The sequence below is a fragment of the Empidonax traillii genome, unplaced genomic scaffold (assembly GCF_003031625.1).
Source record: "Empidonax traillii isolate 1590-97213 ecotype Southwest subspecies unplaced genomic scaffold, ASM303162v1 scaffold520:size1094406, whole genome shotgun sequence".
Classification (NCBI taxonomy): Eukaryota; Metazoa; Chordata; class Aves; order Passeriformes; family Tyrannidae; genus Empidonax; species Empidonax traillii.
Window position 1 is genome coordinate 866,780 of NW_020955713.1, and position 14,416 is coordinate 881,195.

Genomic DNA, 14,416 nt, shown 5'->3' on the forward strand with positions numbered 1-14,416 from the left:
GTCCCTGCTCCCCCCAGAGCAGAGCTCAGTCCTGCCCCTCCTCTGCCCCTGCCCAGGCAGTTGGAACTGCAATGAGCTCTCCCCTCAGTCTCCTCTTCTGCAGCTGAACACACCAAGTGCCCTCAGTGTCCTCACACGCCTTCAAATCAAGGCCCTTCCCCATCCTCGTTGCCTCCTTTGGACACTCTCTAAGAGCTTTATGAAGGGAAGGGCAATGCAGCTCCAGGTGCTGAATGGTCCCTTTTCTCCTGTGTCAGGTCCCAAGGGGGTGTCAGTCCCAGGACAGACACAAGTCCAGGTATCCCTTCTCTGACAGGTGTTTCTCCTGGGTAACACCTCATTTCTTCATGCAATGGGAATCTTTCTCCCAGCTTCACCCGATCCCACAGGGCCCAGCACTGCTGAGCATCAGCACATCTGGCCCAGTCCTTATGCTGCAGGCACGGGGACAGAGAGACTCCCCTCCCACACAGCTGGGCCAGGATACACCACCATTAACTGCAACTGGTTCTGCAGCTGCTGACACTGTGCAGGACAGACATCTCAGCCACGCTGGGGACTGCCAGCTCCCAGGCCAGCAGCATGTCCAGCACAGCACAGCACCCACCAGCTCCCCAGGACAGCCATGTCTGGGGTTGTGCTGCATTCAGCTGGGGGAGAGTTAATTTTCTTCCCCGTGGCTGGTGTGGGGCTGTGTCTGGGTTTGTTCTGGACACTGGGTGGATATACAGGGATGTTTCTGTTATTGCTGAGCAGGGCTTACAGAGGGCCAAGGCTTTTCTGCTTTCCTGCTGCCACACTGGCCTGGAAGTTGGGAGTGCATGGGGGGCTGGGGGAGACACATCAGGGACAGCTGACCCCAGCTGATCCAAGGGATACTCCAGACCATATGATATCATTTTCAGTATGTAAAGTTGGGGGAAGAAGGAGTGGGGCGGGACATTTGGGGTGATGGTGTTTGTCTTCCCAAGTCACCATTCTGTGGGGTGGGGCCCTGCCCTCCTGGAGGTGCTGAACACCTGCTGTCCATGGGAAGGGGTGAAATAATTCCATGTTTTTCTTTGCTTGTGTGAGTGGCTTTTGCTTTCCCCTTTCCCTATTAAACTGTCTTTATCTCAACCCTCGAGTTCTCCATCTTTGACCCTTGTGATTCTGTCCCTGATATCGTTGTTGGTGAGTGGGTGAGTGGCTGAGGGGCTTGGCTGCTACTGGGGCTTAAACCACCACAGGGATTTTCTCTCGGGCTCCTTGGAAGGATGACAAACCCTAAACCTGCTCTGACTCCAGTTCTGGGCAGTGCTGCAAAGGGGAGAGGAGAAGAGCAGGCGGGGAGGGGAAGGAGTGGCACTGCCTTACCTGGCAGAGAGGATGATGACCCGAGCCTCCAGCTCCTTCGCCTCCAGCAGCAGCGATGTCACATTTTTGGTTCCAGGGTCAAACTGAAGCACTTTCTCAGCCTGTGATTAGTGTGAGCAAAGATGGTTAGTGTGGGAGCCCCAGGACTGGTGGTGAGAGCCATGCTATCTAGAAAAGGTCAAGAGAATTCATTAAACTGCACAAAAGTCTGCTAAATAAGGTTGGTTATAGTTTTTTTTTCTTTTTTCTTTCTTTTCTTTCTTTTCTTTCTTTCCTTCCTTCCTTTCTCTTCTAAGATTTTGACTTTTTGGTTGTTTTATTTTTTTATTTTTATTTTTTTGCACTGTGCATGCAAACTGAAGTCAATCAAGACCCAAAAAGAGGCGTGCATTGTACAGGAAAGAGAAAAAGGCTTTGAAATGCAATTGAAAACTCAAACGAGTGTTGTTTTTCAAAAACATGGGAAATGAAAAAAACATTGCACAAGGTTAACCTTTGGGAGTCAAAGTGAGCAACTTACACCAAGGAACCGTTTCCTTTGGGGAGGAAAGGGGGTTGGTTCAACTTTTCAAAAAAAAAAAAAAAAACTTGCAAGTTAATTACTGGTTCACATGCATGTTTCAAAAAGAAATCCTTCCAGGGTCAGCTGGCTAAGTTTCCATTCTCAAGTCCAAACCAAACTATCTCAACATAAAAACGTGCTACCAAGAAACATAGTCATGGATTTTTTTTTTCCTTTCTTTTATTTTCTTTTTTTTTCTCTTTCACTTTTTTTTTTTTTTTTTTTTTTTTTTTTTTTTTTTTTTTTTTTTTTATTTTTCTGGTGGCTGTGGCTACTTTTCATTTGCTAGTTAGGTTGGTGGGCGGCGTGCATTTCCATGCATATATACCTTGGGTCCTCGCTTGTTGTCATAGGAAAGTTGGTCGAGGTTTTCATAGTTCCTTTTTTTACTCTGATGAATAATGTGCACAGAGAAAATATGTAGACACAGAAGAATATTATAAACAGTTGAAAATGACGTGTAGTAAAGCAATCCAACATCCACCTCCTCCTCCACTGTTTGCTAAAGGGTCTCTATAACGCTGGAGCTCGCAAAAACCACTATCAGGACAGAGAGTGCCTCAGCTGCCACGGGAGTCCCGGTGCAAGGCCATGTCACACAGAGCAAGCCTGAGTGCCACAGCTGGTGCGATGTTGCAGGTGCATTTCCCTTGCGGGACTGGGGGGATTCTTCGGCAAGGAATTTTTTTATCTTAAGCTCAGAAACAATCTAAGGGCCTAAGTGGTGGGCTTTCCATGGAATTACCGTGGAAGTAAAGGACAAAATGTTGTGTACGGGAGGTGCTGCATGAAGGCAAACTGTCACAGTTAAGAGTATTAGCAGTGCTAGAGTCACTACGAGCATTACAATCCTGGTCACCCTCAGAGAGTTCACAGCAAGCGAGGTGTCTCAGCTGAACTTCTCACCCCCTGAAAGGAGGGAGCAGCCTTTTGGAGCTCTGTTGACATCCAAAAGAGAAAGGTAACGTTCTCTACGTCCCATGCTGGCTCAAAGCGTGGCGATATGAAGCGATGGTGATCATGGGATGGCATTGCAGCTTTTACCTGGTGCCTGGGGAGGGCCAAGGGCACCTCGTGGCTCTGTGGCACAAGGGTGGCCCTGGGAGGTGCAGCTCCCTGAGAGCACAGTGCCCATAACCTGGTCCTACATGTGGCTGGTGGGGCTCACTGCTTGGTGGTCTCCACGCTGCTGAGCAGAGCGTCACTGGGGCTCAGGGCAGGGGGCTCAACATGCTCTGACCCTGGAGATGAGGGAGTGGAGTGGAAAACCTTCTCCTCCCCTTGTCTCCTGCCTGAGCCACTTCTGCTGCCTGGCTCCAAAGGAGCCCAAGGCTCGAAACCTACTTCTGGAGGTTCCCTCCTCTGCAGGCAGCGTGCTGAGGGCCAGCAGCCTCTGCTCTCAGGAGCTGTGACCCTGCAGCAGCGTGCACAGAGCCCCGTGGATCCTCCTGGGAGCAACCCTCGTGGTCAGCAATAACAGCAACCTGACAATGCCTTCAGGAGAAGGCTTGGCAGGTTTTGGTGGGACAATGTCTGACCTCTTCTTCTTGTTCCCACCCCACCCCCGCTGAGCATCCCTGATCTGTGTATACGGGGTACGGGACACAGCTCTATTCTGATCTTCATTTTTCCACAGCCTTAAGGCAATGGCAACTGATCCCTGACAGGAGCCAGACCCTCTGCACCCCTGAAGTGCAAGGGTTCATGTTCCCAGGTTGTTTTTCAGACAGCCAGGTTTTATCTCTGTGTCTTGCTTGCCTTTTCCTGAGCGCCCAGGCCAATCTTTGGCAGGGCATTTTGCAGGTGTGCTTTCTGTGCAACCGTGTGGTCTTTGCTTTCCTCTCCTTGGACACAGCCTGGCAGGTCTTCATTGCTCAAAGGAATTGAGTCCTTGCAAGGCAAAGTATCTGAGGAGGCAAAATCTGCTTGGAGCCCAGGTCTGCCTTCACTTCTGATGACATCCACAGCCAGGATTTCTGCAGTGGCTTCTTAGAGACTGCTGAGATTGCAGTGAGACCTGGGGTAACAACTGCCTCCAAGGAGGACAGAAGGGCAGGACAGCATGAACGTTCTCCAGTGATGGGACACTGGTCATTTCTCCTTAGGCACTGTCAGTGAAGCCAAAAACTTGGTCATCCGTCTTGCAGCCTCCAGACATGAATAGCCTTGTGTGCCTGGGATATGCACCTCGATCCAGGCTGGTCAGTAGAGTCTTGGGTACAGCAAAGCTGGCACCTGATCACCTCTCCCTGTCACTCTCCCTATTTCCAGAACTAGACTAATAATGTCTCTTTTTCCCCCCCCATTTTTCCATGTGGTCCTGCAGCCCTTCCCTGCTCTTCAGCTCATGTTTCACACAGGGACCCACAAATTAAAATTTCCACCAGGTTTGAGGCATTCATTGAAAGAGTTGTCACTGTCCTGGAGAAAGGGACCCAGAACACCAGAGACCTGCCACCTCTGACTTGGACAAACTTCACAGGGTCCAACATTCCCTCCTGATCCTGAGCAGCACTGGTGGCCTGCCCAGATGGATGAGCATCTGGGGTGGAGCAGTAGAGTTACTGCTGACAGACCTAAGACAAGGCCAGCATGTGGGATGTGCCAGGACTGGCCAGCATGGCCTGAGTGCTGGGCTTGGAGTGCCTGGTGGAAGTGAAAATCCACACAGTGGTGCCTGAGTGACACCCAGGGCCAGTGCAGGCTCTGGGGGACACAGCCATGCTCCAGGGCAAGAGCTCAGGTGGGCAGGTGAGTCTCTGAGGACAGGACCTCGGGGACTGTGATCCAAGCCTGCAGAGGTCGAGATCAGGTCTCCTGCCTGCTCCCTCCCCAGGGCCAGGCTGCCCTTGAGAGGCTGGGCAGGGCCCCAGGTACCACTGCATGGCATGAAGAGAGAGAGCACAACAGTGATCAGAAGAGGAATTAGAAGAAGAGACTGAGGCAAACAGGAAAGCCCCAGCAGGCTATGTACCACCTTCAAGAGCAGTCACACCTGTCTGTTTGACATTTGTTGCAAGAGAAAAAGAAACAAGATGCAGTGGCAAACCCCAAAGGGAAGACGAAGTGACCTACCACTACAGAGCAGGTGCCCCAGACTGGAGAGTGGCCTGGGCATCTGCAGCAGCCCAGTGGCTGCCAAGACATGTTATAGATGCAGAGCAAATGTGGGGCAGGTCTGAGCACATCCCCCACTCTCCATCTTTCAAGCTCCAGATCTAAAAGCTTTCCCATGTGATGGACAGGCTGAAGAAGAGATGCACCCTGTGCCTGGGAGCATCACATGGAGCAAGCAAGGAGTGGAGGCGTGAGAGGGAGCAGCAAAAGGGAACACAGAGGAATTACAGGAAAGCAGAAAGTGGAAATCAAAAGCTGCAAGGAAAGGAATAAGACACTGGCAGTGGCTCTCCTTGGATGAGTGACATTGTGCTGGGAATAGGCTTTGGAGTGAAATATATTCCAGTCACCCAGTGGGAAACTGCCTTTGGAGGCAGGAGGATCCCACTAGCTGATGGCACGTCAGTGTCTCACGATGACCCAGGATGCAGCAAGGATGAGACCCCTTGGAAATCACCGCCAAAACCAAAAGCCTGTTGTTCAGTGTGGCTTGTGCCAGCCTGCAGCCCTGCACCAGTTGTTGACAGGGAGGTGATGAAGAGCAGTAACAGGCTGCTCTCTCTGATCTCTCAGCTGAGCCACCAACTCCAAGCACAGGAAGTGTCTATGGCCACACCTCTCCAACAGCTGACTGACTGCCAAAAGTCCAGCAGCTGCTGGTGGGGCTGGAGAAGATCAGATTGAGGTCCCTGCCTGTGACCCAGGAGGGAACAACCCCAAATTGGTTCCTGCCCTGATGCTGCTGGAGACTTGGATGGGCTCGGTGTCTGCACACCCAAAGGGGGCTCACCCTGTCCCAGGCAAGAGAATATGCTGGGACTTCACCCTGTAGGACAGGAGGTGGTTCCTTGCCTTGCAGATTGCAGCCAAACAGCTCCTGCGTTCTCCTTCCCTGCTTGTCTGGAAAGTTTTCTTGGTCCTTTCACTCCACGCCGCAGGTCTGTGGTTGTCCTCCTGAATCTCTAGCAGGCTGGGGGACCTCCCTCCCTGCTCCCTGCTGGCCCTGAGTGCAGGTGCAGTGCATCTGCTGCAGAAAGCCGCTCCCGCAGCCACAACCGCCCTCTGGTAACAGCAATGGGTGTCAGGAAAGCAGCGTTTGGCATGTGCTTCGATGGAGATGGGAAGGGGCGCCAGCCTGCGGCCCACAGCTCTACACAGAGGGTGCTGAACCCCTCGGGGCGGCAACGCTCCAGCTGCCTGACCCCTCCTAAGCCTCTAAGGTGAGCCCCAGGAAGCCAATTGAGAAGCTGCTTTTCGGGGTTGGTTTGGCATTGCTGGGTCTGGCTGGCCCCAGGGTGGCTGCAATGGGGCAGGTGCTTCCCTAAGCTGAGTGACTGGTCCTCTCCTTAGGTGGGAATCTCGGGCGAGGCATTTGCAGAGCTCCAGGTTATCCTTCCCTTCATTTTGTAGTCGATTTACATGTAGGAGATTTTGACCATGGCAAAGCAAGTGAAATGAATAAAGTACAAAGTTCTGTCAGGTACTAGTCAGACACTGTTGATGCTTTAAGCATGTTAGCCATGTTACAATGGAAAGAAAAGGTGTTTTACATACAGAAATCTACATACATACAACAGCCCGAGACTTCTAGTTTTGTTGTTGCTTAAACAAAGCTACAAGACAATGTTCAGGAACTGACCTTGGACTCTTTCTCCTCCAGGAGGGTCTCCAGCTTCTTTTGTGCAGCACGACCTTCGTGGTCGTCACTGACTATCAGAATGACGTGATTCCAGTTGAAGACTCTCATCATCTCAAACCAGACATTGGCCTGGTGAGAGTATGGTGGGACCGTGCGCAAAAAGGACAGGTGGATGCTCTGCAAGGAAGAACAAGAGCTCAACACAGACTGTGGGGTTGTCAGCCGGGTTTGCAGGGACAGGGCTGGGATCACAAAGCCATTTTGGGAAGACCTCTGGGTTGCACACCTCGAGCACACCTCTAATGCTAACCTGCTCTCCTTCCTTCTGCCTGAGAAGCAAATCCTGGCTATGATTTTGTACCTCTCTGTGGTTAATCCAGAGCATGGCAAAGAGGGTTGTTTGCTTTGTGGTCCACAGTGAAGAAAAGCCTGTTGAGCCACGAAGGGCCAGCAGTGTTCAGTGCAAATATAGCCTTGCCTCTTGACCTTTCAAAATTGTCACTGAGCAATGGCCATCACAAAGATGTTGAATTCCCTTTAGAGAGGAGCAAGAGGCAGGAACAGGCAGCTATATATTCGTTATTTGTCATGATAGAAGTTCAGAAAAGCAGTTTTATAACATGCTCTCTGAGTGTTTCTAGGTCAGCCTGTTCCACAGGAGGAGGCAGCTCTGGACTCATGTCCCAGCTGACCTCTGTGATTTGGTTAAAGACATCGTTATGGTTGGATGATTGTGCAATAGCAATTCCAGCCTAATTAAGTACAGCACTGTTAGGGGAGCAATTGGACCAAAAAGCTCTCAAACAGAGAGCTCTCAAACAAATGCAGCTTTTCCAAAAGGCCCTACAGTCAAATATTAGAAAGTCAAAGTGCTCATGCTCAGCAGGGGCCTTACTTGACAACCCAGCTACGTGCCGGAGGGAGGCAGAATTCTGAACCAGAGAGGACAAAAAGGAAAGCACCATAATATTTCTTTCTTTGAGGCTGAGATGGTTGTCTGGACCAAACAGGGCTTGTTCAGAACTGCTCACCCAGAGACCAGACCCAGCATGGGTCAGAAATGTCCTGCAGGGGCCAAAGTAGATCACACTGGAAGGGAAAAGTCACCGTGTCCCCCATGGGCCCACACAGCAGGAACAGACACACCAAATAAAGCCTTTTCCTCACACTCAACATGGTGATAACATCAAACCAAACCATGACAGAGGCAGCAGCAAAACCACCAAGGCACTGGGAACACGTCCTGATTACTGAGCCACTGAGGAGAACTGGGGATGTTTAAAAAAAGGAGGAAGCAAACCAAGAGAGCCACAACAAGCACTTCAGAGCTGCAGCTCTGTCTGACTGATACAAGCATTCCCAGTTTCAGGAAGAGCAGCAGAAATGCAGCTCACCCCACAAGCCCAGCCCTAATCCATGGGATTGGGAAGAAGCCCCAAGGGACAAACAATGGAAGAACAACCACAATCTCCACACCAACACAGTGTTCAAGATCTGTTTGGAGTCAGCAGAGATGCCCAGGAGTTTCCAGGTCCTGTTCCACAGCTTGGGCCAGAGATACACAAGATGGATCTGAGCATTTCTAGTTTCTAACCCATGAGAATTTTTAATTGCTTTAAGGAAATCTAGGGAAAATGAAAATGAAAAAAAAAAATCAGAAAAGAGCTGAAAAAAAACCCAGAAAAGCTAATATTCAAAAAAATTAGAAAAACATGGGAAAAGAAATGCTAACAAAATTCTTTCAATACATTTTTGAAATTAAAAAATCTCTGAGATTTCAGTATATTGCATCAAATTACTTTCTAGTTTCCCATTAGCTTGTAAAAATGGTGTTTAAACTGATCATGACTTCCTTAAGTATTGTAAATACATATCACTTGGTTCAGATGAACAATTTATTACGAGGTTGTTGGGAGCAACTTGGTTTAACAGTTTCCAGTATGGTGTCAAAAGGGCCATGGCCTTGCTCCAGTGGTGTCTCAGCTCCTGGATTACAGAATTGTGGTTTTTAAATGGGATAATGAAGAATAACTCATGGCAAGTTCTGTGAGGGTGGGCAGGCCCTGGCACAGGTTGCCCAGAGAAGCTGTGGCTGCCCCTGGATCCCTGGAATTGTCCAAGGCCAGGTTGAGTGGGACTTGGAGCAACCTGGGCTGGTGGAAGGTGTCCCTGCCCATGGCAGGGGGTGGAACAAGGTGGTCTTTAAGGTCCCACCCAACACAAACTATTCTAGGATTCCATGATGATTCTGTGTGGGGTCAGGACTTAGGAACTGTAAACTATTAGTGTTCCTGACTTGGTTGATGTGAGCACATACGAAGAGGAGCTGTTTGAGCAGATGATGCTGTGGAATCCAGGCACAAATGTCCATGCAGCAAGTGTGTGAGTGTCTGTGCCCCTGCAGGGAAAGGGCTTGGGTGCTGGAATCCCTGTGCACAGTCTGCACATGGCCATGCTCAGGGGAAGAGGTACTTGTGGGTGCCCACTGATGGAGTTTGTGTCCGTAGGGCATGTGCACAGGGCATGGCTGGAGGCCACCATGGATGTGTGTCCACATCAGCACCACTTACAGGTCCCTGAGGGAAAGGCTTGCTATCCCCTTAGTTCTGCCTCCCTAAGGGCTCATCCCAGCTCATGGTCCATGGCTGGTGGAGTTATTTTTCCTACTGGAAATTAAAGAAAAATTAAAGCTTGAGTAGGCAATGTGCTTTTGTTTCACTTAACTGTGGAAATGAGGTCGATCCTCCTTCTAGCAATTCAATCCCAAAATGAGCTGCCTGGGCAGTTTCAAAGAGATTGACAGAGATCCCAACCTATAAAGCTCAGGAAAATGAAGTAAAAATCACCAGCTGGATATGACAAAGAAGCCTTGGCCAGCATCCCCGTGGAAGGAGGCTGTCCACTGCCCCACGTGACGGCTGTGGACGTGGGAGGGAGCTGAGATAACTCTGAGGTAGCTCAGATGTGCAGGGAGGGGTTCAGTGGGGACAGAGGGGTGGGCAGCTCAGGCTCAAACGCACTGTGTGCCTCTCCCTGCAGGGCACGGGGGAAGGGACGTGGCAGCCTCTGGGGAACGGCCCCTGTGGACTGGGGGGTGTCTGTCCTTGTCCCAGCTGGAATCCTGAGAGCCTGTGAAGAGCTCTTCTCCACTGGAACGAGTGAGCTCCATCAGCCCATCACTGCTCTAGCCTGGTCTGCTCTGGAACATTCCAGGCTGCCTGACTGAGGGCTGAGCTACTCTGCTGGTGGCTGGGCTGCCCATTCCTGGGGCAAACAACTCTGTGTCACACTTAACAGCCTCTCTGATCATTGCTTACAGGTGAAGGAATCCTGATCCTGACCTTGGTCAAAGGAAATCGCTTTTTCCCCACTTCCAGTCCAGCTTCCCACTCTGATTAACAAGGTTTCTGCTGAGCATCGGTTGACAGTGAGACCAGTAATACAGAAAGGTACCTCTCTCAGTGAGCAATAACTCACTTCTGGCATGGAGTGCTTACCCTGAGAGCAGGAACCAGAGCTAAAAGCCATCCCCAGGCTGAAGAGAGAGAGAAAGAGGGAGACAGACCTCGTTGTAACTACCAGGACCAGGTGCTGGAATTGAAAGAGTTCTCCAAGTGCAGGATGACTAAACTCCATTTTCCATCTCTTTAACCAGCAGAGCAAGTCTCAGTTAACCCCCCTTGATCCTTCACTGCAACAGCTCTCTGATTAGGGTGCAGTGTGGGGCTCAGCACCTCTGGGCACCCAGGATGTCCCTTCATCCCCACCACACAGGTAGGGATCGCATTCCACACGGTGGTGATGAACAGCACCAGACCTTCCTGGTCCTTGAGCTGTGCATTTCCCCACGAGCTTTGTTCTCACACTCTCCATGTCATTTCATATCTCTCATATTGCCAAGATGTCTGTGACACCTCATTTTTTCAGCTGAGATGCAAAGGAGGCACAAACACCCCCAAAGCCACGTGGGAGCAGGAGCACTAAAGCACAACCCAGGTTGTCGTGCAGAGGGCCCAGCATAGGAAGGCCAGAGTGTGATTTTTGCAGTGCTCAGTCCATCAGATCTCCGTGGAGGGCTCTCCACAGCCAGGGGGGCCACTCTGATCACTTCACCGTGAGAGCCCCCTTCCCTCCTCCGATTCCCTGCTCACCCCACCCAGAGGTGACTGGGGCTCCAGAGAGCCCTCAGTGTGCAGGACTGTGCTGGGTGGTGGGAGAGTCTCTGTGCAGGAACAGGCAATGATTTCATAAGATGTACAAGGAGGCCAAAGGCTGCCAAGCCAGACCATTCAGCTGCAATAGCACTTCTAGAAAAACAGTTGGTTGGATACTGGGAGCAATAAAGCTCCCTTCCCTGGGGTATCTTTGCTGGTAGACTGGCTACAGCTCATGGGCCACTGTGCTCGACTGGGGATGCTCCAGGAGCATCAGAAGGTACTGGGCAAACCTGTCTGTGCTGAGGCCCACACCTTTCCTCCCCCTGGCAGCATAGCCTGGAGAGGACCATAATTAACTCCACTTCAACCCCCTGTGAAATTTAGCTAAAATTGCCTGACGCCTTCAAAACCAATCAGGGGCGTGCATACAAAGTGATCTTCCCAGCTTGTTTCCATAGAAACTAAGCTGAAAGATATAATTTACTGAATTTAAAAAAACAACCCCAAAACCAAGCTGATCACTGGAAACCAAAAAAAGAACAGCTGAATGTCCCTGTGTCACACAAGCCAGCCTGTCCTGCATGGGGTGTGCAGAGCCTGTCCCATGGCTTCACACCCCTCTGTCCCCCATTCCACCACCACCTTTGCTGTCTCTTCCACTGTTCAACGTTCTTTGCTCCTCTACCCAGTCCCTGCCTTTGCCCCATCCCCTGCCAGCATCTGCAGAGAGCTCCAATCCCCCAGGCCCCCAGGTCCCCATGTGCCTGGGTGGGCAGGTGGCTGAGCAGGAGGTCAGACAGGCAGGAGTGCTCAGAGGGGTGAGACGAGCCTGGTAGGGGCAGGGTGGCCTCCATGCCCGCCCTGTGCCAGGCAAGTGAAACCCACAGCCCTGCACCTGCTGAACTCCCCAAAATATTCCATGGAGAGCAGCTCCTGACACTGCACTGGGTCATCGCTGTGACAGTGGGTCGCTCCTCCAGCCCTGAAGTGAGTCAGGTGCATTTTATGAGCCAGATTTGCAGAAAACACTTTTAATAGGAAAAGTCTGTCAGAAGCAGAGACTGTCAGGGCAGGTCCCAGCCCCTCGGGGCAGGCACACCAATCCTGCCTCAGGTAAGGTCCCTCTCAGTGACATTTCTATCAGACATATTCCTGCTCCACAGCAACACGAAGCAAATTCCCCCTGCACAATTTCTGCCTGCCCTCTCCCTTGCTCTGCCAGCTCTGCTGCCTTCCCTTTCCCTCTAACCATGCCTGGTGGGACCCTGCCCATGCAGGCCCCCAGCCCAGCCAGCCACCATCGCTGTCACTACCGTGGTCTTGGCTTGCTGTCCATCCTATCATGACTTTACTGGTGGGAGATGCCAAGAGCTGCTGCTGCTCCAGCTGAGCAGTGCTGCTGGTGCATCTCTAGGAGCCTCTGCTCCTCCCTCCTGAAATTTGACTTCATTTAGCATGTGGGCGGAGGGACTATTTTTGCACTGAACATTTACATTTGTGAATATTCACATTTTCCAAGCAAAGGCCAATTCGTGCTTCGAAACAGGCTTGATCTCACCCGCTGTGCTCGAGTGCCTGCATGAAATCCTGCAATGGCATGTGGATGGCCTGGCTCTGCTCAGCTCCTCCCTTTGCTTTCAGTAATCACAGATGGGCTGTCCTTGCCCAGGACAGGGCACTGCTCCCACAACCTCATCCAGTCTGGAAGTCTCTGTGTTCCCCACAGAGACAGCTGCAGTGGTTTGAGACACTGGAATTGGAACCTCTGTCTTGAGTGCTGGCCAGACTGAGTGTCACGTGAAGCCTCGGGATATTCTGTGATCTCCCTACCAATATCCCAAAAACCCAGAGAGGTGAATGCAACCAAACAACCTTCAAGCCCCAGAGAGCTCCTGCCCGATCTACAGGTTCTTATAGGATCCTCCTGCCCCTCCACCGGGCCCCACACACCCGGGGAGCCCCCTGGACCCCCTGGCTGTCACTAGTGAGCAGGGCAGCAACCAGCTCATGCCTCTGCTGGGCTGAAGAGCAGCGAGCCCAGCAGCCTGGCAGAGCCACGCTGCAGAAATCATCCGGCACTATGTAGGTCAGCACTGGCAGCTGTGAAAAAATAATGTACTGGGAAATGCAGGAGAGAGAGAGGGAGCTGCAGGCTGAGCTGGAGAGGGTGGACAGACAGACACAGAGAGTAGACATCATTAACCCTCCTGACGGGCACTCTTGATTTACAGCACATGTATGAGGTACTAGACTAGAAACGTGCATCAGTTACCTTATCAGAATATATAGACATGCGTGTTGTCAGACCAATGACAGGGATCCTGTAGAAGCCAGCTGTGTATGATACAGGTGTTGGTGTTAGGTGATCGTTGGGAGCAGGAGGGTGACTAACTAATATTGCATAGACCTGCAGGACAGGATACACGACACAAACATTATTTCACAGGAGCACATCAGTCGTTCAGCATGATTTTTTTTTTCCCTTTTCTTTTCTGCAATGTTAAACAGCCCCATGTTACCATGATAGTGGCATTGAGATAACTGGGAACAGGGAAGCAAGGACTGTGCTGGGAGCAGGGGTTGCTGTGCTGTGGCTGGAGGTGATGGGTCTGCTCAGGGTTATATCCTAATGGAAACGCGGTGCCTATCCGCTCTGCTCACTAAACTAATAACTTCCATGGATTACAGATTAAAGGGAAACATCTCCCTTACAGTCACACTGTGTAATGCGATTTCTTTAACCACACATTTAATACTCAGCTGTAATTCCCCTCTGAGGACTATTACAAACAAAGTGGTCAGCTGGGACTGCGGCAGGAGCGCAGAGCCACGGAGAGAACCAGCCATCTGGCCCTGGGCACAGAAATGAGAGAGCTGGGGGGGCAGGAGCCAGGATCTGCCCTCAGCATGCCAGGCAGAGGGGATCTGGGTTATACCAAAATGGGGAAGGACAGTCTCAGTGAAATCCTGCTGTTACTGCAGGGCTGGGATGTTGGTCTCCAGCAGGATCCTATTTTGTGCCAAACGGAAAGGAAGGAGATGGGTAATCTCTGGGGGATCTTTTGTTACACCACTGCCCTTTCACAGCACAAGGAATGTCCCCAGCTGGTGACAGGTCTCCAGCGAGGGTGAATCTGTGCAAGGACTTTGATGTCTGGGAGGAAATAACACTTCTTCTTCCCCAGGCATCTGTCCGAGTCCCAGGCTGGAGGGACAGATTGCCTGCCCAGGAGAGCAGGATGAAGCACTGCCTGGGGAAGGGGGCCTGGGGTCTGGAGGGAACAGGGATGATCCTGCCTGGCATTGGGTGGGAGCAAGCTGAGGGTGTAGAGCGAGCTGGGGCAGGGGCTGGAGACCTTAACGTGGGAGAAGGGAGGAATCGCTAGAGAAGGAGCTGGGGGGTCCTGGGGAGGCAGGAGGAGGGGGTGCCCAGGGCAGAGCTGCCCGGTGCCCCACTGACAGGGGTGGGCAAGGACCTGCACCCAGCAGAGCTGGGGCACGGCCCTGGGACAGAACCAGGCCCTGGGGGCAGAGGCTGGGGGCTGTGTGGGGGCGAGGGGAGGACTGTGCTGTGCTGTGCTGTGC

General features: G+C 51.6%; 1 protein-coding gene across 1 annotated transcript in view; it reads right to left on the bottom strand.

Moving 5' to 3' along the window:
* The window catches only part of GRIN1 (glutamate ionotropic receptor NMDA type subunit 1), a 42,494-nt gene that overhangs the window by 21,559 nt on the left and 6,519 nt on the right, over positions 1-14,416 (bottom strand). The window contains exons 2-5 of the mRNA XM_027896958.1: positions 13,104-13,238; positions 6,675-6,851; positions 2,247-2,309; positions 1,356-1,457 (exon numbers count right to left, since the gene is read on the bottom strand). Of these exons, the coding sequence (XP_027752759.1) occupies positions 1,356-1,457; positions 2,247-2,309; positions 6,675-6,851; positions 13,104-13,238 (477 nt within the window). The remainder of the gene's footprint in view (positions 1-1,355; positions 1,458-2,246; positions 2,310-6,674; positions 6,852-13,103; positions 13,239-14,416) is intronic.